The sequence below is a fragment of the Amphiura filiformis genome, chromosome 1, assembly GCF_039555335.1.
Source record: "Amphiura filiformis chromosome 1, Afil_fr2py, whole genome shotgun sequence".
NCBI classification, from domain to species: domain Eukaryota; kingdom Metazoa; phylum Echinodermata; class Ophiuroidea; order Amphilepidida; family Amphiuridae; genus Amphiura; species Amphiura filiformis.
This window is the reverse complement of record NC_092628.1, coordinates 65,687,268-65,713,796: the sequence shown is the minus strand read 5'-3', so window position 1 is coordinate 65,713,796 and position 26,529 is coordinate 65,687,268. Positions and strand designations below refer to the sequence as shown.

At 37.3% G+C, this 26,529-nt stretch overlaps 1 protein-coding gene across 1 annotated transcript; it reads right to left on the bottom strand.

Moving 5' to 3' along the window:
* Positions 1-8,713: 8,713 nt before the first annotated feature.
* Positions 8,714-24,657, bottom strand: LOC140151218 (probable ATP-dependent RNA helicase DDX56). The gene is made up of 13 exons (XM_072173483.1): positions 24,547-24,657; positions 22,679-22,840; positions 22,159-22,239; positions 21,360-21,520; positions 20,101-20,275; positions 19,475-19,644; positions 18,707-18,889; positions 17,865-18,002; positions 17,086-17,180; positions 16,227-16,300; positions 15,597-15,792; positions 10,143-10,273; positions 8,714-9,220 (listed from the first exon to the last, which is right to left on the bottom strand). Exons 1-13 carry the CDS (start codon positions 24,637-24,639, stop codon positions 9,161-9,163), a joined length of 1,719 nt encoding a protein of 572 aa, XP_072029584.1. The 5' UTR covers positions 24,640-24,657; the 3' UTR covers positions 8,714-9,160.
* Between the last annotated feature and the right edge of the window lie 1,872 nt (positions 24,658-26,529).

The window sequence follows — 26,529 nt, the reverse complement described above, 5'->3', positions numbered from 1 at the left end:
TAAAATGCATCTTCTTCCACAAATTACGTAGGACAGTGATACCACTTGCACACATGCATTGGTGTTACCCAGTGTATATGGGGTGTACACAGATTTGGGGTCAAAGGTCATTAAGGGGTCACTTCCGGTATAAAACGAAATATCTTCAAAAAATTTTATTAGCTAAGAAAAACGTAGGACAGTAACGGTATATGCACACATAAATTGCGGTTACCCAGTGTATATGTGGTATTTTTTAATTTGGGGTCAAAGGTCATTAAGGGGTCACTTCCGGTATTAAACGAAATACTTATAAAATGCATCTTATTCCACAAATTACGTAGGACAGTGATACCACTTGCACACATGCATTGGTGTTACCCAGTGTATATGGGGTGTACACAGATTTGGGTCAAAGGTCATTAAGGGGTCACTTCCGCGATAAAACGAAAAACCTTAAAAAAAAATTTATTAGCTAAGAAAAACAAAGGTCAGTAACGGTATGTTCATATATGAATTGTGGTTACCCAGTGTATATGTGGTATTTTTTTATATTTTGGGTCAAAGGTCATCAAGGGTCACTTCCGGTATAAAACGAAATACCTTCAAAATGCCCCTACTGCCACAAGTAACATGGCATAGTGATGCCACATGCAAATGTACATTGACACTAGCCAATGTCTATGGGACTTTCATATATCTTGGGGTCAAAGGTCAATAAGGGGTCACAGCACGGCTGTGTTCGTGGTCTTATTCTTTCTTTTTTTTGCTCTTATTTCTTGAACAATAATGTGAATTCTTCCCATTTTTGCATAAGCAGTGTCTTTAAAGATTTCCTCTCTTCCATTCAGTAGCTTCACTGCCTCACAACCCTCCCCTATTATCTTGTACCTCACTCCTCTTCCTTTTCTTTCCTCTTTTCCCTCTTCCTCTCCTCTTTTCTTTTCTTCTCTCCCCTCCTTTTCCTCTCTTTTTCTTCCCATGGCATCATTTCCTCATTTTTGACTGTCATTTCCTAGGAGCGGTGCTCCCCGCTCCCGCACAATTTGCGTCCCTGGGGCACACCCCCTCAGACATGTCAGAGAGCCTGTGTCGCGCATCATATTTCACAATATCCAGACCCTCATCATCAGTGGATAGCACACAGTGTGCCGGCTGATGGTCTGGATAACTAAGATAACATAATTTTATTTTATGATAACAGGCCCTATGTCACAGGGGAAGTTGCCCAAATTGGTCCAGAATTGTCAAAATAGTATAAAGTTATTCAAAGTTTCACAAACTTGCTTAAAACTTCCTCGAAATTGCGGTAAGTTGCACAAAGTTGCTTTTTAAGTTTCTCAAAATCGCGTAAAGTTATTCAAAATTTCACAAAATTGCTTAACATTTTCTCAAAATTGCTTAAAGTTGCTGAAAAGATGCTCAAAAGTTTTCAAAATTACTCAAAATTGCTTCAACTCCCGCAAAGCTGCGTAAAGTGAAAGTGCGCTGGATTCTATGAAATTGTCAAAAATTTTCCAATGCAGCGCATAAATAGGTCAGCAACCTCACACACTTTTGGGGAACTTTACGTAACATTAAAAAATGTTGCAAAATTTCGGACATTTTTGGAGAATTTTGACACCTTTGGGCAACTTCCCCTGTGACATGTGGCCTGATAACATCTACTATCGACAAGGTTCTGAATAACAGCTCTATATTACTAGTATTTTGATGTAGTAGCTCTACTTTGTGTGCTATCTGCTGCAGCTGATGAAGGTTTGGACGACATATCAATACTTGGTATGCAAGATGACGTAGCTCTACTTGGTGTGCTATCTACTGCTGATGAGGATCTGGATGATGTAGCTCTACTTGATGTGCTACCGAGGGTCTGGATGACGTAGCTCTACTTGGTGCATGTGCTATCTTCTACTGATGAGGGTCTGGACGACATAGCGCCACTTGGTGTGTGCCATACTGACGAGGGTCTGGATGACATAGCTCTACTTGGCTTGCTATCTACTGCTGATAAGGGTCTGATAAGGGGGTGTCATCGCTCTATTTGGTATGCTATCTACTGCCTGAATGACATATAGCTCTACTTGGTGTGCTAACTACTGCTGATGAGGGTCTGGATGACATAGCTCTTTTTGGTGTGCTATCTAATGCTGATGGAGGTCTGGATGACAATAGCTCTACCTGGTGTGCTATCTACTCATCATATGATGAGGGTATGGATGACATAGCTCTACTTGATGTGTGATCTACTGTTGATGATGGTCTGGATGACATACACGACTTGGTGTGATATCTTCTACTTGGTGCCATCTAATCGGTGATTGGTTGATTGGTTGGTTGGTTGGTTGGTTGGTTGGTTGGTTGGTTGGTTAGTTAGTTAATTAATTTATATACTGCTGATGAGGGTCTGGATGACAATAGCTCTACTTGGTGTGCTATCTGCTGATGATGAGGGTCTGGATGTCATAGCTCTACTCAATGTATGATCTACTGTTGATAGTGGTCTGGATGACGTAACTCTACTTAGTGTGCTATCTTCTACCGATGAGGGTCTGGATGACATAGCTCTACTTGGTGCTATCTACTGCTGATGAGGGTCTGGATGACATAGCTCTAGTTGGTGCTATCTACTGATGGTGAGGGTCTGGATGACGTAGCTATACTCGACGTGTGATCTACTGTTGATGATATTCTGGATGACGTAACTCTACTTAGTGTGCTATCTTCTACCGATGAGGGTCTGGATGACATAGCTCTACTTGGTGCTATCTACTGCTGATGAGGGTCTGGATGACATAGCTCTAGTTGGTGCTATCTACTGATGGTGAGGGTCTGGATGACGTAGCTATACTCGACGTGTGATCTACTGTTGATGATATTCTGGATGGCGTAACTCTACTTAGTGTGCTATCTTCTACCGATGAGGGTCTGGATGACATAGCTCTACTTGGTGCTATCTACTGCTGATGAGGGTCTGGATGACATAGCTCTAGTTGGTGCTATCTACTGATGGTGAGGGTCTGGATGACGTAGCTATACTCGACGTGTGATCTACTGTTGATGATATTCTGGATGACGTAACTCTACTTAGTGTGCTATCTTCTACCGATGAGGGTCTGCTCTACTTGGTGCTATCTACTGCTGATGAGGGTCTGGATGACATAGCTCTAGTTGGTGCTATCTACTGATGGTGAGGGTCTGGATGACGTAGCTATACTCGACGTGTGATCTACTGTTGATGATATTCTGGATGACGTAACTCTACTTAGTGTGCTATCTTCTACCGATGAGGGTCTGGATGACATAGCTCTACTTGGTGCTATCTACTGCTGATGAGGGTCTGGATGACATAGCTCTAGTTGGTGCTATCTACTGATGGTGAGGGTCTGGATGACGCAGCTATACTCGTCGTGTGATCTACTGTTGATGATATTCTGGATGACGTAACTCTACTTAGTGTGCTATCTTCTACTGATGAGGGTCTGGATGACATAGCTCTACTTGGTGCTATCTACTGCTGATGAGGGTCTGGATGACATAGCTCTAGTTGGTGCTATCTACTGATGGTGCGGGTCTGGATGACGTAGCTATACTCGACGTGTGATCTACTGTTGATGATATTCTGGATGACGTAACTCTACTTAGTGTGCTATCTTCTACCGATGAGGGTCTGGATGACATAGCTCTACTTGGTGCTATCTACTGCTGATGAGGGTCTGGATGACATAGCTCTAGTTGGTGCTATCTACTGATGGTGAGGGTCTGGATGACGTAGCTATACTCGGCGTGTGATCTACTGTTGATGATATTCTGGATGACGTAACTCTACTTAGTGTGCTATCTTCTACCGATGAGGGTCTGGATGACATAGCTCTACTTGGTGCTATCTACTGATGGTGAGGGTCTGGTGGCGTAGCGATACTCGACGTGTGATCTACTGTTGATGATATTCTGGATGACGTAACTCTACTTGGTGTGCTATCTTCTACTGATGAGGGTCTGGATGACATAGCTCTACTTGGTGCTATCTACTGATGGTGAGGGTCTGGATGACATAGCTCTACTCGATGTGTGATCTACTGTTGATGATATTCTGGATGACGTAACTCTACTTAGTGTGCTATCTTCTACCGATGAGGGTCTGGATGACATAGCTCTACTTGGTGCTATCTACTGCTGATGAGGGTCTGGATGACATAGCTCTAGTTGGTGCTATCTACTGATGGTGAGGGTCTGGATGACGTAGCTATACTCGACGTGTGATCTACTGTTGATGATATTCTGGATGACGTAACTCTACTTAGTGTGCTATCTTCTACCGATGAGGGTCTGGATGACATAGCTCTACTTGGTGCTATCTACTGCTGATGAGGGTCTGGATGACATAGCTCTAGTTGGTGCTATCTACTGATGGTGAGGGTCTGGATGACGCAGCTATACTCGACGTGTGATCTACTGTTGATGATATTCTGGATGACGTAACTCTACTTAGTGTGCTATCTTCTACGGATGAGGGTCTGGATGACATAGCTCTACTTGGTGCTATCTACTGCTGATGAGGGTCTGGATGACATAGCTCTAGTTGGTGCTATCTACTGATGGTGAGGGTCTGGATGACGTAGCTATACTCGACGTGTGATCTACTGTTGATGATATTCTGGATGACGTAACTCTACTTAGTGTGCTATCTTCTACCGATGAGGGTCTGGATGACATAGCTCTACTTGGTGCTATCTACTGCTGATGAGGGTCTGGATGACATAGCTCTAGTTGGTGCTATCTACTGATGGTGAGGGTCTGGATGACGTAGCTATACTCGACGTGTGATCTACTGTTGATGATATTCTGGATGACGTAACTCTACTTAGTGTGCTATCTTCTACCGATGAGGGTCTGGATGACATAGCTCTACTTGGTGCTATCTACTGCTGATGAGGGTCTGGATGACATAGCTCTAGTTGGTGCTATCTACTGATGGTGAGGGTCTGGATGACGTAGCTATACTCGGCGTGTGATCTACTGTTGATGATATTCTGGATGACGTAACTCTACTTAGTGTGCTATCTTCTACCGATGAGGGTCTGGATGACATAGCTCTACTTGGTGCTATCTACTGCTGATGAGGGTCTGGATGACATAGCTCTAGTTGGTGCTATCTACTGATGGTGAGGGTCTGGATGGCGTGGCTATACTCGACGTGTGATCTACTGTTGATGATATTCTGGATGACGTAACTCTACTTAGTGTGCTATCTTCTACCGATGAGGGTCTGGATGACATAGCTCTACTTGGTGCTATCTACTGCTGATGAGGGTCTGGATGACATAGCTCTAGTTGGTGCTATCTACTGATGGTGAGGGTCTGGATGACGTAGCTATACTCGACGTGTGATCTACTGTTGATGATATTCTGGATGACGTAACTCTACTTAGTGTGCTATCTTCTACCGATGAGGGTCTGGATGACATAGCTCTACTTGGTGCTATCTACTGATGGTGAGGGTCTGGATGACGTAGCTATACTCGACGTGTGATCTACTGTTGATGATATTCTAGATGACGTAACTCTACTTGGTGTGCTATCTTCTACTGATGAGGGTCTGGATGACATAGCTCTACTTGGTGCTATCTACTGATGGTGAGGGTCTGGATGACGTAGCTATACTCGATGTGTGATCTACTGTTGATGATATTCTGGATGACGTAACTCTACTTAGTGTGCTATCTTCTACCGATGAGGGTCTGGATGACATAGCTCTACTTGGTGCTATCTACTGATGGTGAGGGTCTGGATGACGTAGCTATACTCGACGTGTGATCTACTGTTGATGATATTCTGGATGACGTAACTCTACTTGGTGTGCTATCTTCTACTGATGAGGGTCTGGATGACATAGCTCTACTTGGTGCTATCTACTGATGGTGAGGGTCTGGATGACGTAGCTATACTCGATGTGTGATCTACTGTTGATGATATTCTGGATGACATAGCTCTACTTGGTGCTATCTAATGCTGATGAGGGTCTGGATGACATAGCTCTACTTGGTGCTATCTACTGATGGTGAGGGTCTGGATGTCATAGCTCTACTCAATGTATGATCTACTGTTGATAGTGGTCTGGATGACGTAACTCTACTTAGTGTGCTATCTTCTACCGATGAGGGTCTGGATGACATAGCTCTACTTGGTGCTATCTACTGCTGATGAGGGTCTGGATGACATAGCTCTAGTTGGTGCTATCTACTGATGGTGAGGGTCTGGATGACGTAGCTATACTCGACGTGTGATCTACTGTTGATGATATTCTGGATGACGTAACTCTACTTAGTGTGCTATCTTCTACTGATGAGGGTCTGGATGACATAGCTCTACTTGGAGTGCTATCTACTGATGGTGAAGGTCTGGATGTCATCGCTCTATTTGGTGTGCCATCTACTGCTGATGAGGGTCTAGATGACGTAGCTCTACTTGGGGTGCTACCCACTGATGATGAGGGTCTGGATGACAATTAGCTCTACTTGGGGTGCTATCCACTGATGATGAGGGTCTGGATGACATAGCTCTACTTGGTGTGCTATCTACTGCTGATGAGGGTCTGGATGACACAGCTCTATTCAATGTGTAATCTACTGTTGACGAGGGTCTGGATGACGTAATCTTCTACTGATAAGGGTTCAGATGACATAGCTCTACTTGGTGCCATCTACTGCTGATGAGTGTCTGGATGATATAGCTCTACTTGGTGTGCCATCTACTGCTGATGAGTACGAGTGTCTGGATGATATAGCTCTACTTGGTGTGCTATCTACTGATGGTGAGGCTCGGGATGACATAGCTCTACTCGATGTGTTATCTTCTGTTGATGAGGGTCTGGATGACAATAGCTCTACTTGTGTGCTATCATGTGAGGGTCTGAATGACGTAGCTCTACTCGATGTGTGATCTACTGTTGATGATATTCTGGATGACGTAACTCTACTTGGTGTGCTATCTTCTACTGATGAGGGTCTGGATGACATAGCTCTACTTGGAGTGCTATCTACTGATGGTGAGGGTCTGGATGTCATCGCTCTATTTGGTGTGCCATCTACTGCTGATGAGGGTCTAGATGATGCAGCTCTACTTGGTGTGCTATCTAATGCTGATGAGGGTCTGGATGACGTAGCTCTACTTGGTGTGCTATCTACTGCTGATGAGGGTCTGGATGACGTAGCTCTACTTGGTGTGCTATCTACTGATGATGAGGGTATGGATGACATAGCTCTACTCAATGTGTGATCTACTGTTGACGAGGGTCTGGATGACGTAATCTACTGATGAGGGTCTGGATGACATAGCGCTACTTGGTTTGCTATATACTGATGGTGAGGGTCCGGATGACATGGCTCTACTCGATGTGTTATATACTGTTGATGAGGGTCTGGATGACGTAACTATACTTGGTGTGCTATCTTCTACTGATGAGGGTCTGGATGACATAGCTCTACTTGGAGTGCTATCTACTGATGGTGAAGGTCTGGATGTCATCGCTCTATTTGGTGTGCCATCTACTGCTGATGAGGGTCTAGATGACGTAGCTCTACTTGGGGTGCTACCCACTGATGATGAGGGTCTGGATGACAATTAGCTCTACTTGGGGTGCTATCCACTGATGATGAGGGTCTGGATGACATAGCTCTACTTGGTGTGCTATCTACTGCTGATGAGGGTCTGGATGATGTAGCTCTACATGGTGTGATATCTACTGCTGATATGATGAGGGTCTGGTTAACACAGCTCTATTTAGTGTGATATCCACTGCTGATGAGGGTTTGGATATCGCGGCTAATAGCAAGAGGTGTGGACAGGACCACCCAAATTTTTTTATGTATTTCTTTGTAACATGTCAAATGATAAAACCTCTGGGTTGGGCTGCCCCAATTATTGATGGCTGCCCCAATATTTTCAGCCTTACTATAACTATGACTGATCATCATTGGAATGATACTTCAATTAAACACATCAAGAACTTTTGAGGAGCCATTCTAGTATTGTGACAACAAACACTCATATTTTATTTGTTTGATCCATACTCTATAGTAAATAGGGTACACATGATGTTGGCACAAAGTAAACATCTATTAATGAATATTACTAGTAGTGGTCACCTCTCAAATATATGGCAGAAACAAAAGACTTGACAGTGACCCTTAATTCTGCAGGGTTATTTTAGAATGACAGAAAACTACAGAAGTTTCCAGTACTGATTGACTGTAACTTAAATCACCTGGAGTAAACGAGTCCTTTGTCACACAATATTAAAATGAAATTTGTAACTTATACTCTTGCACATTAAGTATGTAACAAATTATGAAAATTTCATAAAAAACTGAATATTTTGCATTGTTAAAATCACTGAATACAAAGAATCTTACTAAAATTTCAAATCTTGTTATTTTGTACCTCTTTTTGAACAGAATCATGAGACAAAGGAATGGAGTATAGCCAAACAATATATTTCTTTTGTTTTCTATTATTTTACAGACACTTCGAACATTCATATCTCTGAATTTTGATAGCACTTTCAGAAACAATATGCATGTAGAATGTGTTTTTACTGATGTATTAATACTGTAATCAAATCAGAATTTATCTTTTTTGTCTTTTGCATTTTTTCTCTTCAAGGGATCTATATACATGTGCTAACCGTAGTAATGCAAAGCTTGAAAATGCAAATTGTAATTTGTTTTTTGAATTTTGCCAATTAATGCCAGAAGTACACTATTTTGGTCTCCAAGAGGTACACCATTTTGGTTGCTATGCCTGACAATCCGATATGGCAAATTTACCATAGTATTCACACTAGGCTATTCAGAGTCTAATTTCTTTGTATTAAACACATTTAGCTTGATCAAATCATTTGTATATAAGAAGTTGTGAATGCCTGACCAATGACGGTTTGATTCGATCACTGTCACATCTATGACCATTAAGAATATTTCTCAACATCCTTCTTTAAAATTGGGTTGAGTTTAACTTGAGTTTTCAAAGTTCTGCAATGTTTTTTCTGTTGTCAGCATTTTGTTCATTCAAAGTGTTATTTCTGCATTTTTGTGACATCTGTTTCACCAGCTGTATTTGTATTCTTTTAAATATTTCCCTTGATAATTTGCATTAAAAGCAATTGCTTATAATCAACTTGTCATGTTGCGCTGGAACGCTTGTATTTGAAACTCTTCAAGGGATCTTCATTGTGTTTCCTCTGAAAGATATAATAATAAAAAACAAACAATAATAATCTAGCAGTGAATATTGACGTAATGTTACTAAGCAGTAGTAGGGCATGGCATAAAACATCTACACACACATTGCAATTGGCCTTTTCGAAGTATGGCATACACAAAAGGAGGGCAGTCTTCAATCTGGTTAAATCCAGGGTCGCTGCTAGAGGGGGGTACGGGGGTCGGCAAATATTAACTGTTATCGGTAAAACCGTTGTATTGTCGGCAACTTACAAAAGCCATATAATAATTAAATATGTTAGCAACTTGTGCTGTTGTTGTTATATTGCAATATGGGTATTGTTAATGTAAATGTAGTTACTAATGAAAAAAAATGTTGAGGACAAAATATTTGTCTTTTGGGAAGTACATTGGTCACCTATTTACCCAATGTGTTGGCTTGCTAATTGTGTTAATTATTCACATTTATGCTGAACATGTTCTTGTTTTCTCACAAACATGCATAATGGGGACAATATTTGACATTGTATGTAAGACAATCCATATCCTAAACCAATAGGTTTAACCCCTCTCAATACTCTTTTCAATTATCAGTATATCTTAGTGCACAGACAATTAGCAACAGCAACATTATGTTATTACACCTGCCTTATCTGGAAGCAGGATTTATTATTTCAATGTTATACACTGAATTGATAAAAACATAACTTTTTAAAAGCACTCTTCTCCAATAATCAACCGGAGATGTAGAAAACTTGACTTCGCGACTATGAATATATGAAAATAAAGCATGTAAATGGCCTTTAATATTAAACAACACTACGAAAAACAGTTATTACTCCTATGCATGGAATTGAATCTGAACTAGCATGTTCAAAAGCCCCTACATTGAGCAGACAGTGCTTGCCACCAAATGACTAATGCCTGTTCTTATAAACTGACCCTTTTCTTTGCAGCAGCTGATTCTTTGAAGCCACGCCCTTTATCTGCCCTGTCTCTTCCTCCACGCTTCCTGTTCCTCTTCTTCTTCTTATTGTCCAGTAGAATTGTCCCAGTTCGCAAAGATTTAGGTACTGGTATCAAGAAAGAAAGAAATAATATGATAAGAAAAATAGCCAGAGAAAAGTATACTGTACCAACAGACACACTGGATCTAGGCATCTCCAAATACATGTCACATACTTAAGGCCAGAGTAATGGAAGACACATTCGTCCACGACCGATTTGAGATTTTTTGATATTTATCAACACTAAGATGTATTCTTTCACTTGAAACTGATAAAATACAACTTGCTAATATTTATTCGTATTTTTGCTTGATTTATTTCACTCTTTTCAACTCTAAAAAGTCACATGGCTCAAGACAGCTTAGTAAATTGGCGGGAAATACTGAGTCAGAAATGCTTGAATGTGAAATATTGTGATTACATGCACAGCGATTCGCGTCAAGCGTGACGTTAGCGCAACTCTCTTGGCGTATGTCCAACGCAGTCAAGGCGCATTCGGTATGTTGTTAACGCCAGCAAATGTGGTGTAAACAAAACAAAAATTTGCAGTCAAAATGCCACTTAGATTTTTTAATTATTTTGAATTTTTTGAAAGCAGAGATTATAGATTCATTGGTGCAAAAAGATACATATTTAGACCATACACCAGATACAGCTTTTACAAGTGTGAAAGTCTTACCGTTTTGTGCATAATTTTGACATTTTTTTACTAAAACGTCGATTTCTCAGAGTTCACTTTTGACAATATTAAGCTATTTATGTGACAAGATAACTTCGAAAAATATGCAAGCAAAGGGTAAACTTTTTGCACTATCCTTTAGAGTACATCAAAGTCTAGAGAAGGTTTTTTCATTTTTTCAAAATATTTGTTTTAAACAAAAATATACACCATTATGTGCAATTTTTTGCTTAATAGAGTGACAAAATGGCTTTTTTCACATGTTTTTTCAATATTTCAAAAAAGAGACAAATTTCAAAAAAATAAAAAAACTTCCCTAAGTTCATGTCTCTTCTTCATGAAAAGCTAACTGAATTTTTTTTACTCCAAACGGATTTTTTCTAAGTTGTCACAAAAAATTGGGGTAAAAGTGAATTTTTGTGATTTTTTCAAAAACTTGAGATTTTTGAACAAATCTGACGTCACATGGGATTTCCTTGACTCATTTCCTTTCCAAAATGTATAGTTTTATATACTTTGGACATACAATTCAGAAATAATGAAGCTCGAAAAGGTCCATGTTCTCTCCCATTACTCTGCCCTTAACACTACATATCTCAGAAAACAGTACAATATAGCCAAATCAAGGAAAAGAGGGGTCAGCATTTTTTACTCATATTTTGAAGTTTCATTAGGTTCCCTAAAGTATTCATGAAAATGGTGATGAAAAATTCTCATATCCCCCCTGAGCAAGATACCAGACCCCCCTAAAACTGCCCTAAAATATGCTTCTGTTAACCCCTGACAATTTTGAAAATATTGAATTTTGCACACATTTCAGATGACATGTTTGAATATAACACAATGGTTTATCAGTTTATTTTTTCTGTCATGTAATATTACATATTTTCACAATATGAAAATGTACAGCAAGTTTTAAAATTGTTTGGAATGTTCCATTTTCAGCATGAGGGGTGAGACTATATTCTTGTATTTTTTAAAATGTTGAAAATGCCTAATTTTCCCCAATCTTTGGTGGAAAAATAAAACCTTCATATCTTTTTTTTTATTTTTTATTTTTTGTCATAAATTACCACACTATTGATGTTTACAAAAATGCATTCAAAATCATGGAGACTTCTTTAGTATTTTACTTACATGTTCACCAATTCAGGGCACTTTTAACAATTAGTCAAATGAGGCATTTGTGTTACTTACACTTCTACTTCCATATAACTGCATATGATGATGACTTCAATTCAAAACTGCAACATTTTGTTTATCACTCTATACCACATGACTACGGTGACACAAACATGGGATATTAGCAAGGGTTAGTCCATTATTTCAAAGGAGTGTTTGTAGAAAACTGTGGTATCAAGGTTTTTGCTATATTCCACTGTGTAAAATGGCTGATATTGAGCAGATAATAGCTGTACGGTCTGCTAAATGTTCATATCTCTACCGTATGATGCTAATTAGGAGAGTTGCATTAACTTGGTCAAACTTAACAAATATGGTTATAACAATAAACAACGAAAGGGTTTTTTTTTTAAAATGATTTTTTTTTTAAATATCCAGGTCTCCATGTTCAAAATGTTCAAAATGCTTTAGTTTGTCCTAATTTTAATTTGTGTGTTTTTTTAGGAAAATATTTTATTTTTTGTTAAACATTATTCCACTATTGCTGTTTGCACAAATATGCAGTCATATGAGAAAACCATTGCATCTTACTTACATGTCCACCAATTCAGTGCAGTTTAGCATTATCCTATTATTGCTGTTTGCACAAATATACAGTCATATCATTGCAGAGAATACCATAGCATCTAACAATGTCCACCAAATGCAGTGCATTTTTAACAATTGTTCAAATGAAGAATTTGTGTTTCTTCATGTGTTTCTTACACAAACTACTTCCTTATCACAACAGATGGTAATGATTTCAACAAAAATACAATTAACATTATGTCACTGGGGTGTTTGTAGAAAACTTAATTATCATGGTTTTCGCCATATTTCACTGTTTCGTATGTTTAACATTTGAGGGGATAATACATAAACAGTCTACCAAAATGCTGACCAAAGTTCAATCAAAACACGATCTGGACAACTTGCAAGAACTCCATAAGCCAAAATGCTTATATTATGCGGAGTTACGTTCAACACTGAGAAATGCCAACTTCTTTGCATTACCAATTGCCCCCAAGCCAGTGAAGTTCTCATACGGTATTCCATCCATGACAAAGGGTAATGATGATTCTAACAATAAGCATCAAAAGGCTCAAAAAATGTCAAAGATTAAAAGCCCATATCTTCAAAAACATCTGCATTCTAGCATTTCAAAAAAGTAGTCCACTTCTGGCATGTGTATCTCGTAAATTAAAATATCATCCATGACTTGTATTTCTTTATTTAATTAGTCTGGAATTAAGGGCTCGGATAGCGGCGTTTCACGTATTTTGTATGTGACCTGAGAGCACATCAGACATATCGAATTGCATTCTGATTACGAGGAATGTCCTTCAAATTTTGAAATTTACGATATAATACAAATTTGATGGCAAATTATTAAAATTTGATATTTAACATTCCTCGAAGTAAACTTAATAAATCTAACGATATATACTTAAAGTGTAGGCCTATGTAGCTGGGATGAAAAGCCGACGATCAATTGAAAATTTTGACCTTTCATATAGAAATTAAAGATATATTTTCCCAAAAAGACCTAAATGTTTTTGGTGTATTTGAAAAAAAAAAAATTATATCACAAAAGTATTTGATATCAGAAGGCTCATGTGCTCTCAAGTCCCACAAAGAAATATGTGAAAACGTCGCGAGCCCTTAAACTAGTTTACCTGTGAAAATCAAAAATAAAAATATATGGAGGTTTTTATTTTTGCATCAAAATATTGGTAACAAATCACATTATTCACTTTTTCTCAAAAAGTGAAAAGTAGGAAAACACCCTCCCCAAAATGGAACAAACCAATCAGATTTTGTACTTTTTCTTTCATATCTGTTAAGATTAATATGTCAACTTAATACCTGCAGAGTATATTTTTCATTGTGAATGGTTTTCTATATATTTGATCATCTTGAAACTACCCATTTTCTTATATTCCTAAGGAGCAATTTAACTTAACACATGCAGATTATATTTTTGATTGAGAAGGGTTTTCTATATCTTTGTTCATCGTGAAAATACCAATTTTCTACCTTTGTTGATGTTATTGGACCATTATAAGCTTACTTTCTTGAGTGACACCTCTATATTATAATGGTTTAACCCACACATCAAAATAATAGATAATATAAAGGAGAAACAAATTATTTTTTATTTAAACCAAAATCAAGACTTCAAGTATTACCAATTAAATTCAATATAATTACAACATCTGCATTCTAGCATTAGGAAAAAGTAGTCCATTTTCAGGGCCTGTATCCGATGAACTGAAATACTCTCCATAATTTTTACTTTTTGATTTAATTAGTCTGGAATGAAACTAGTTTACCTGTGAAAATAAAAGTAATTAAAAGATATGAAGGTTTTTATTTTTTGCGTCAAAAAGTGGGTAAAAACGCATTTTTCATTTTTTTTTCAAAAGATGAAAAATAGGAAAACACCCTCCTAAAAATGGAACAAACCAATTAGATTTTTGTACGTTTTCTTTCATATCTGTTAAGGGTAATATATCAACTTAATACCTACAGAGTATATTTTTTATTGTGAATGGTTTTCTATATCTTTGATCATTGTTAAAATACTCATTTTCTAGCTTTTTAGATGTAATTGGCCCATTATAAGCAAACTTGAAGATAATACCTCTGTATTTAATGGAATAGCCCAGGCTTCAAAATACATCTGATTGTCATCTTAGACATTATAAAGGAGAAACAATTTCTTTTTATTAAAAATACACAATTAAGACTTCAAAAAACCAATTAAACTCAATATCTCTACAACATCTGCATTCTAGAATATGGAAAAAGTAGTCCACTTCCGGGGTTTCTATCTCATAAACTAAAATACTCTCCATGATTTTTATTTCTTTATTTAATTAGTCTTGCATGAAACTAGTTTACATGTGAAAATAAAAAAAATTAAAAGGTATGAAGGTTTTTATTTTTTGCGTCAAAAAGTGGGTAAAAAACGCATTTTTCACTTTTTCTCAAAAAGTGAAAAATAGGAAAACACCCCTCCTAAAAAATGGAACAACCCAATAAGATTTTTTACTTTTTCTTTCATATCCGTTAAGATTAATATGTCAACTTAATACCTGCAGAGTATATTTTTCATTGTGAATGGTTTTCTATATATTTGATCATCTTGAAACTACCCATTTTCTAGCTTTTTTGTTGTTGGAAAGGGGGAGGCAGGGGTCATTTTAGGGGGTCTTGTATCTCGTACCAGAGGGTCGTGAGATTTTTTAATGTTACCAGTGTGCATAACTTGGGACACTTGCTCAACCATCAAAGCATGAAAGAAATCTGCCTACCCTCGTTTTCCTCGGTCTGTCTGCTTCTATGAGATATTCCGTGTTAAGTCTTGCAATAAACAATTTAACAATTTTCAGGGGCTTACAGCTCAGAAGCACAGACCCCAGACATTCAATAATGTAAACCTGTGCAGCCATCTCCCCTAGCACATATAGTTATCCATTCCCTTTAATGTTAATGAATTCAACTGATAATATAAGTCATGGAATTAGTGTATCTAAAGCATCTCACCTAAATATTCTGGTACATGTTTCATTTCTGCATGTACTTTGGCTGGGTGCAAGACTTTGTCATGTCGTAGAAGCTGTAAATCTCTTGGGTTATCTTCAAAATACGACTTAAGTTTCTGTGAGGTGAAGATTTCTGCTTTTAACTCCTTCATGCGTGCTTCCCTAACAGCTACTCTGGTAACTGCCCTCATCGCATCCTAAGAAAACAAATATAAAATAAATAACCAAATTAGCATGTTTTAGATGACTATGCTGCCAAGTAAAACTGTGACCTGCTCCCATTAAGTCACAAGTCGGTAGTTTTGAGACCCCCTGGCTGCTAAAATAGTGTTCATTATTTGATGCGCATATGTACAAGACAGTATGGGGCATTCTGCAAGCCAGTAGTATGACCTCTGTGAATGGAGAACAACATGCATAATGTGACATTCACAAAGGACATTCCACTGGCTTGTATAGATGCGCGTCAAACAAAGAACATTAACTCAGTTATTAGCTAGGAGGTTCTTGCCAATTAACACTCATTTTGTGGGAGCAAGTCACAAATGGTGTCTAGCCAGACATAGAGACAAGATATTATAATAACATTTTAAACTAAAAACTGACCTTGTTTAAATAAATTACTACTGACCTGGGCACGGTATCTAAACCCTTCTATCTCTGACATTTTAAACTGATACTGTTTCATTACACATGAGCCATCCTCTGTAAAAGAACACAAACAAGATTGTAAAAAGTATATACATGAAAATTATTTTTAGTAGAAAGGTTTTCCAAATGATATGGCTTTAATAGTAAAGTGACATTACCTCTGAACCATTATTTTGGAATTCACTGATTTGGCAAAACAAATAAAACATGTTGCATCACACCAGCAAAAATGTAACTTTAATTAAAGATTGACAATCTCATCCCCCACTTAACCTCATCAAAATGCTGATTTTGGTATCAGATGAAAGCTCATATTTTTCTCATAAACATATTGAAATTTGGCGTTCCAAATTGGTATATTTCCGAAGAAATCATCAAAAAAACTGCTGAATTAGTCTCAAATATGGTATACCATATTTGAGACTAATTAGGCAGTTTTTTGATGATATCTTCGAAAATACACTGAGTTGGAACTTCTAATTTCAATATGTTTATGAGAAAAATAGGACCTTTCACTTGAAATCAATATATTACATGATCATGATGATTATCATTAATAAAAACACTGTAGACTACCAATATCACACTGTATAAATGTCGGTAATTTCATTAGGAATTAGTCACATTTACAAAAAACATTTTCTTTTTGCATGAGTGCTTGAAAGGGATGACATTTTATGTTATACGAAAGTTTTAAAGAATTTGATTTTCCGAATATATCAGGTCACCTTCCTTTAAGTCCCAGAAGAACTAGACGACCTTTATATCCTCCTATTGAAAAGCTAAGATATATAAGGAAACAAAGACATGTTTACACTACAGTATGAAGACCTACTCACCTCCTACTAAGAAGTCTTCTATTTCAGCCAGACAATCCATCTCTTTTTCATTAACAAATGATAAGGCTGTACCCTGGTGGTCTGCACGTGCAGTCCTGCAGAATATGGGGGGGTTATAATTCATTTATTCTCATCTTGAAGTATTATCAATTATGATCTACACTACCACCGAAATATTGAAAATAAAAACATTTGTCTGATAAATATTATTTCTTTTCTCATTATAATTTGTCAAGACTAAAAAACAAAGCAAATCGAAAAACAAAACGAAACAAACGAACACAACACCACTGCTGGTGATGAAATCGTAACATGTGTAATAGAGATTATTAAATTTTGCTAAGCTTACATGTTCTTTAAATATAATTCTTATTCAATGGATGCGTCTTGTAAAGAATTTACGTAATTTGATTGGTTTTCCGGTGTATAATATCTCACTATAGTTGATAGTGATATTAGTCAGGGCGCGCTGCCACGCAACGGCGGCACGCTTGTTGCTCCTCAATGATAGCGCGATAATGCGTTCGCGTAATACACGTGCGAGAACTAAGAACGCGATTCGGCGGCTTAGATGTTTGTGATGGTTTCGTTCATTTAAAACAACGGGGATGTCCTCACAAAAGTAACTTAATTTTTTCCTGAAAAAAGGCAGTTTTTCTCGCAAAAATTACATTAACTGAATGTATAAGCAAGTCCTGTTATACCAACATAGCATTGATCTACATGTAATCTAAGAGCCCCTTACTCCTCCAAGGACATTAATAGATTGATCAACTTACCTTCCTACTCTATGGATATATGACTCTACAGTTGGAGGGAAGTCAAAGTTGATGACATTGGATACATTCTGGAAGTCAATTCCCCTAGACACTCCATACTCCTTACCACTTTTTCTTTCTCTTCTCTTCTGTTTGAATCTAGTAAAACAAATCAAGACATTCAGCTTAGTTAAATGGGCATTTTGTAATCCACAGGCTCACCCCAACCCCTCCTTCTTAGTTTAACAACCTTGACCCCCATTCCCCACCTGTGGGTTTCATGTCAGTATTCCAATTCCTTCTGATACAAGAGTGTCAAAAATATGACAAATTTAGACAGAATTTGCCTCATAAAATCCAAACAAAACATCTTATATAGTCACATCTCATTTCAGCTTGAGAGTAACACCATTTCACAGTTATTGATTTGAATTGTATGTGCATATCTAATCCAGTGGGATGTATACACATGCGTAGAAGGGCAATTTGTCTGTACTCTGGTGACGCACCAGCGTAAACGCATTTATTTGAATCTGCCATTGTAAAATGTTACTCTCAACTTGAGACGAGACACACTATAGTCCTATCACAGGGTGAGTAAGAACAATATCATGGGCTTTCCACTGATATTGAAATTGCCATTTTAAAGGAAGTTATTGATCTGTCTATCGTCCTTTAAAAGGGATTGTTTTCTTTTCTTTCTCCAATTGAAATAAAATCAGACAAATAAGGTCCTACAAGCAGTACATGGATTGATATTTGTGATTCTATTCATCTCAATAAATAAAAAAATAAAGTAAATGTTGGTATTTATACAAAGCCCGTACCGCTGCGTCAACATGCCCCTATTATTGGTCACTCACTTTGTATTTGAAGTCCTTTGATGTTGTGATTGGCCAGCTATACTGATGCTCTCATCAGATGCTATGATGATATCATAAAGGCCACTGTTAAACTGATCTACAATGTGACACCTAGAATTAACTGGAAGCTCAGAGTTTAATACACAGGATACTATTGAAAATTGTTCCAAGAACAGCTTTAATCTGAAATGATAAACAAAACAAAGGTATAGAATTATTAATGTTCAACTCTCATCAGGGCAATCTAAAACAATGTCAGCACTGGGTACACTACAACTCAAATTTCACAATTCCCTCTCACTGATGTACTCAATTTAATTTTACTTAGAAAGAAAAAAAAAAGTAGGTTTTTTCAGTATATTTCAATAGTTTTCTCTCAAAATGCAGATCCATCATATAATTTAACAAGCTGTATCAAATCAATGCAAGACGACTGACTCTGTCTAGCATGGCCATTCCCAAATCCATAACTTCCAGTCCAGTGTCCTGTTTCAATACATCCATGTACATTACAGGGGTCTACTAAGGTTTCTGTTTCCATGCTTTGGTATACAATGGATCAGCTCATTTTTGCTTCCGTATGAATAGAAAAACATGTCCTTCACTGTTTGATCTTCTGTGAAAGCTTCAGTATTCAGTATACCATCCAGCTCTTGTTTGTGATGTGCTGCTTCCAATTGATGCTGTAGCAACCATCAAGTTCTTTACATAGTCAATAGATTAGTACCAATTCATATATTTATATCTAGTAATATATTTAAGTCTTACCTATAACACCTATCAATTGAATTTACAAATATAAGTGTGTTTCCTTGTATCAATCCCAGCTTTAGTAGTGTGTAGATCAGTAGGAACTTCTCATCATCAGGACACTTGATGTGAAATTGAGTTAATTGATCAGTATCTGGAAGCTGAGATTCCTCCAGTTTTAATGTGATCTGAAATAAGTCAATAAATACAAAACATTAGATGTTTATTGTCATAATCCTTATAGTTGTCGCCATCTTCATCATCATTTTCATCATCAAACATTGAAAATCAATTCCATCTGTAATTTAATCACACACTAATTTTGCTGATAAAGCCCTTTGAAAGACCTTGCTCACTGGATATACTACCAAGCAATGGCTCATCACACAGATATCACACATCTTCCCACTGTTATGGCCCATCTAATCTGGTTTTCCATGTTGGGTTGTAGACTGCAATACACAAGAGCACCTTCAGATGCATTTGGTGGATGATAAGTTGTCTGTTCTAAATCTCAATATGAATTTATATTACTACATTAGGCTGAACACTACTCATTTGATGACATATAAGACCTGTATCCATGTCAACTTATACATATGGACCATTAAAGCCCTGATCACAATGTAAATCAAGGAACTTACTGGGTTATGAAGAACCAATTTCTTGAGTGCTTTTACTTCATCAGATAGTGTTGCTGACATGAGAAATGCTTGGTAGATCTTTGGTAAGTAACCTAGGAGGGCCTTGACATCATCCTCATACCCAAAGGAGAAGAGAAGATCTGCTTCATCAATTATCAACATCTCAATAGAGTCCCTGTGAGAGTGAACAGTAAGTCAGAGTAACACAAATATTGAACGATAGGTTAAGGGGGTACTACACCCCTGTCCAATTTTGTGCCTATTTTTGCATTTTTCTCAAAAACTATAGCACATTGGTGACAAATAAGATATGTATATTATAGGGGCAAGGACTACAAATACTGTACTGAAAATTCAGCAACTCAAAGCAAGTAGTTATTGATTTATTGAAAAATGCAAAAATGGGCACAAAATTGGGCAGGGGTGTAGTACCCCCTTAATTAGGGCCATAGCTCTCATTACAAGATAACCTGTAGCTTTCACAAAATGATTCCCATTTGCAATTTGCTATATGAAGTGCATAACACACTTACTGTCTAATGATTACCTAGTACTAAAAAAACTTTCTATTGACTGTGTGCTTTGTGAGATTACCACTGACAAACCTCAATTTCACAAATTTTAGCGTTTGATTTCTTGACTAAAAACAAGCATGGAAGGGGTTTGGAACTGTTTTTGATGTAGTTAGGCTATATATAAAATGTTTGTTTTTTGATGGATCACAAAAAGTATTTTGTTACTTGGTTTTAGATTAGTCATTCATTACACTTCAATTTTTACTCCAAAACATCTTTGATATCTTAATTTAATAGTTTTTTATTATGATGAAGTGAATCTTCCACTTACCTATTCGCTGTAGAAGTGATGATGTAACAGGTTTAGCTGCTATAACAATAGGTTAAAACAATTGTTAAATATATATCGTCCTGCACTAATATGTTCACACGGTACCTCTGTATTGAGCCATAGATGTCACCGAAGAATCGTAATTCTATAGAATATTCATATCATTCTGATCACTTAAACCTGTAAGATTAGTATCTTTGAAAAGAGCGGTATTGTATCTATGATCGCAGACATACACAGCTGATGAGTGCAACCTGCTTCTAGTGCAGGGCGATATAATTATTCAAAAATTTTAACCTATTGCTATGGTAGGTAATCCTGTTACATCATCACTTCTACTGCGAATACAGTGTGTAAAATAGTGTGTAACCTTAAACATACTGCAAATCAAGTTATGATCAAGTTCAACTTACTTGAGGGAAAGATTCTTGGCCTGTAAGTGAGCCAGCAGACGGCTTGGAGTTCCTATAACAATGTCTGGTTTTTCCATTAATAGAGGGCGCTGTGCTGAGAGATCTACCTGGCCTGATACTTCAGCACACTTTACCTCTCTTGAGCAGCTACTTGTGAGTTCCTGTTTAAGTCAAAGTTAAAAGAGAGAGATGTTTAAGTTTCCAGTAAATTAGAAACCAACATTATGTCAAATGTGTTATGAGTGATGAATCAATTTGACGCTTTCAATCTTGGAAAGTTTTGTCACAATGGCACTAGCGAGAACACACCATAAGTATTCTACACAAGTGGCAAACTCAGGGCAGAGCAAGATGCAGGCAGGGTTATAGCCACGCCGGTTGGCACCGGTCGGGGGTAACCGGCACGGACCGGTGCCGACCGGCAGTAAAAAAAAAAATTTCCCACAAATGTTTTATTCATCATAAAAAGAGTAAAAAACCAAAAAAATTGTTTTGGGTATACCCCTAGCCTATTCCCCGATCCCTTGTGTTCGCTAAAAAGATTGTGCCCCGAGCCAGCCCTCTAATTGGATAGTAAAATTAGCCGGCACTCAACTTGGGCTAGCTATAACCCTGGATGCAGGTTATATATTAACTGAGCATGAAGAAATATGAAGTTGTAATTCAAAACATAACTAATTTTGCGTTCTTTAAATCCTGGTCCAAAGAGTAACTGACTAACTGATGAATTTGATAACATACATGACAGTGGTTTGTTTAGTCATCTTTACCTTCAAGAGAACTCAAACTAATTGCTTACCTTGATGTTTTTATGAGCTTGTTTTGAAAGTTCCTTGGAAGGCACTAAAATTAATGCTTTCACTGTCTGCTCTCTTGCAGTCTATAATGAAGAAACACATTTAATTATCAGTAATCACATAAGTTACAGGTACAATTATTCCCATAACTTCTAAATTGTACCTTCCCATGTTTCAAACAAGCTTTCATTCAGGCATCAAAAAGGTGAAACCTGATGAGGTAGACTCTTTGTTTTGTTATATGAATAAGGGTTCAGGTATATCCAAAACCTGTGGGTGCATGGATACTCAAATTGGATGTCCTTCCTAGCAATGGTTACTCACTCAAGGTCATCAATTCATTGATAAAGTAGTATTTTAGTCATATACTGCCCCTATAACATTTGGAAGTAAACTGGAATAAATTAGAAGCACAACAATATCCGATTTATAAGAATTGTTCAGTGCTTCAAAAGTCTGACTCCGATCAGGAAATAGAACAACTCACATAAATAACAAATGAGTTGTTGTAGGCCTACTGACCTGTTTGCTGTTGAGTATTCTTTGTATAACAGGGATGGCATAGGCTGCTGTTTTTCCAGATCCTGTCCTGGCTCTGGCTAAGAGATCCTTCCCCTCCAGCGCAAGTGGAATGGCTTGCTCTTGGATCAATGTTGGTTTCTGCCATCCTAACTGAGCTATTGCCTATTGGTAAGAAACATAATCCTGGTGAAAGTCTCATAATAATTATTTGAAATTGGTAGGAATAGCTTACAACTAAAAGATTCAAGTACGGTATATGGATAAAAGTCAGCTTAGTTATTTTTAAAATAAAAAATCAACAATCCTATGCAATTTGTAATTAAGGTGGCACCACAACAAAGCTTGTTAACAAAGCTTAGTAAAAAAAAATGATATGTGATGCGATCAAGCAATTACATTTTCAGTTTCTTTATAGTATAAAGAATTTACAAAGCTGGATTTTGCAGTATCCCTAGTCATAAACCTTAAACATCATATTCCGAGGCGCGGAAGTACACCAAATTGGTGTATTATGACCTATGACATTCTTTTGTGGCGAGTGACATGGTCTTTCAATTCACGCCGAGTGTCCTTGACAGGCTTGACTATGCTTCAGTGGTCATGAAAGAATTCAAAAGATAACCTCTGCCCTGATAATCCCAAGCTATTGTCTGAAACTGCACATCGGAAGATGTATGGTAAGAACTCAGTCCTCAAGGGTCAATGATATAGGTAACCTAGGCAAACCTTAGTTAACACATTTACTAGTCAGCGAATTCGCCGAGACCGGGCCCCAACACAATGCATATTTACATAGAAATTTGAATTTTTTCGAGAATAGGTGGGTGAAGGAAACCTACATAAATATGTTTTCTATACTTCACTTGACCCAAATATATGATTTTTATGGTGATAATCAAGTCGCACATGGAATTTTAGAGGATTTTGATAGCAGTTCCATTAAAAAAAGCTGCCATCGCCATGAGACTAAGATCTAGAAACACCCCGAAATGCCGTTTTGGGGAATTTTGCTAGCTGAATCTTTTTGATGAAAGTCAATCTTTGACAAGATGTAACTTTGCTACGGAAAGTGCTATGAAAAAAAGGTTTTCAGTTTTGGCTTAGTTTACTCAAGGGCTTTAATTTGATATATAAAACGATGCAATTTGATGGCAAATTTGAATTCACCTAGGATACCTAAATGATAGTCATATAACGAACAAAAGATAAGTGACTGACTATCATTGAGGACTGAGTTCCGCAGTCTACAGTACCCCAATGAAATTGAACAACCAGGTGTCACCATCAGTTTGCAATGACTAGTCAATTGATGTTTGCTCAATGCTGGATTTTTCCAAATATTTAATGAGCGGCGCTGTTTTCTAAGTGGTCAGTCGTCAAAACAATCAAGCAAGATCGCAGAATTAAAAGGCCTCATAAAATGGTCGGAATTCAGCGCCCAGTGCCCGTATTTCCGGTTAAAAGTAAGCAAACCCTTCTGCTAATTTACGAAACATGCTAAAATACATAAATGTTTAACCAGACCAGTGGCAGTTAAATTGAAATTGGACAATCTAAAAAAATAAATGTATTAATAATGCGTTTCAAAACTGACGACGGACGCTATGATGACTGAACGTGTTATACTAGCACCCTCTATCTTCTATCCACACAGTAACTATCGTGTCGTCGTGGATAGTTGATAGATTTCTCGATCGATTCAATACTAGCCTGACGAATTCTGCAGCTGGGTTGCATGCATGCATGATCAATGGCAATGCGGGATTTAAATTTTACTTTGTTTTGTTGTTGGTTAGCTTCATCAAATCGATCCAATAAATTATCAAAATAGTCACACACGAATGGATAATCTACACATAAAATTCTACCTTTAAAAGCCGATCATCTAGTCCCATTTCATGAAAATAAGTGACATCTTTATCGGCTTCGGAAGTTTTTCTCCCTTTCATGGAGGTCGCCATGTTTGTTGTTTCCCATCAGCCACATGTTCATCCGGGACATCGCACAGGGCTTTTTTTACTCCAATCAATTAGCATGGGCTTTTTCTCGTCGTTTGAGATTCACAAGAATCAGAATCAGAATCAAATGACCTTAAAAATGGCATGTTTATTGATATATAGGCTACCCAACATACAGGTGTATTAAGTACAAAACACATAGTAGGCCTACATAAAAATACATAGATAGATAAAAGATAATATTACAATATATGAAATAATGTACAAAGAAATGATACTTTACCAGTAGCATAGACTACTCCGTAGTCCACTTGCCCATTGTGCATACTCTGGATATTGTATTTAAGCTTAAAACTCTGATTTAATTGATGTGTGCACAATTGATAGATTTTCACATCTGATCTTTTCAGTCACGCTACTCCCTCTCTTTGTTAGCTTCCCAAGTAGACTACTGACTTTGCCTTGCGGTTAAGATTTTTAACACGGGACTCTATGGAGAGTTAGGCCAATTCTGGCCTAACTAAAATTGGCCATGATGTAATGCATCTTTAAATGGATCTGCCTTGTGATTGGTCGCCCATATCTCGCTATGGTTTAAATCTTCTGGGCCCGCGCCATTACCATTAACTACACCGTACACAACTGTCTGTGGTATTTGCGGCGCTTTGTGTTGACGCGAAAGTTAATCTCTCATCAAGCGCGCCGTACTTGTGGTTCATGGACTGATAAACAAGTATGCTTGACAGTGTGTTTTTAGAGAGCAAAGTCCAGGGGGTAAAGTTCTGCTTACAATTCAAAGTCCATAGTCGAATTTTCGGGGTTCGCTATCAATAAACTGGTAGATTCCAAAATCAGAATTGTTCAGTATTAAAGTGAGCCATTATAATTATGCAAGATAATGTTGCATTCAATTACTTTTATTGTCACTAATCATCTGATATTTTTAACTCTTTATGACCATTTTACTATTGAATACTTTAATTTTAATAAACATCAGTATAATTTTGAGTTCAACGAAATGGGCTCATCATGACTAATAATAACATATTTTTAATAAAATTCGACTATGGCATAGTCTACCAGTAGCGCCGTTACGAATGTCAAAGGCGGCATGATGTAGATACCATTTTTATAATTATCATAATCTTTGGCACTCATTAAATCAATAAAAATACTTTCATCAGAGTTATTATCGCCAGTAATATAAGCATCTTTAACCTGAGTAAATAACATTTGTCTAGGATTATCGTAAGCTCATCATAAAATGAAATTCATCCTCGACTTCATTTAAAGCCTTAATGTACGATTTCCGTCAAATTTTAATTGTTATTTTTTTATTCAAAATGTTGAAATAATATTAGTAATAAGCCGGGAAGGATTGCTGTCCATTTTAAGTTAACAAGGTAAAGTGAAAGAAACCCCACTGGTTATTTTAACCATTTAACATGCAGTTCTATCATGTCTATGGGAGGACATATTATCATAATTTTTAAATTATGATAATATGTCGAACTTTAACTCTGTTGACCTACAAAGACAACAAATTTGGCCGATTCCATTTAGGTGCAAGTTGGGACATGTGTAAACATTACAAATATGCAAAAAAATCAGGTCATTGAAAAAAATTAACCAATTTCATATAAGATCGTAGGCCTACATTGTATGGCTTTAAGTTACATACAGTATAAGTACCTGCATCAAGGTGTCACTTCGATCGCGGCCCAGAATTTTAGCCGAGATTTCTATTCCCTGATGCAGCATGGCTAGAATTTCTAGCCATGCTGCATCAGGGAATAATCAACTTACAATTCTGGAATTCCGACAGTTCAGGTTTTTGACGCTGTTAAAAACTTGGAATTGGCAGAATCCCGGGTCAGAATTGCCGCAGCGCCT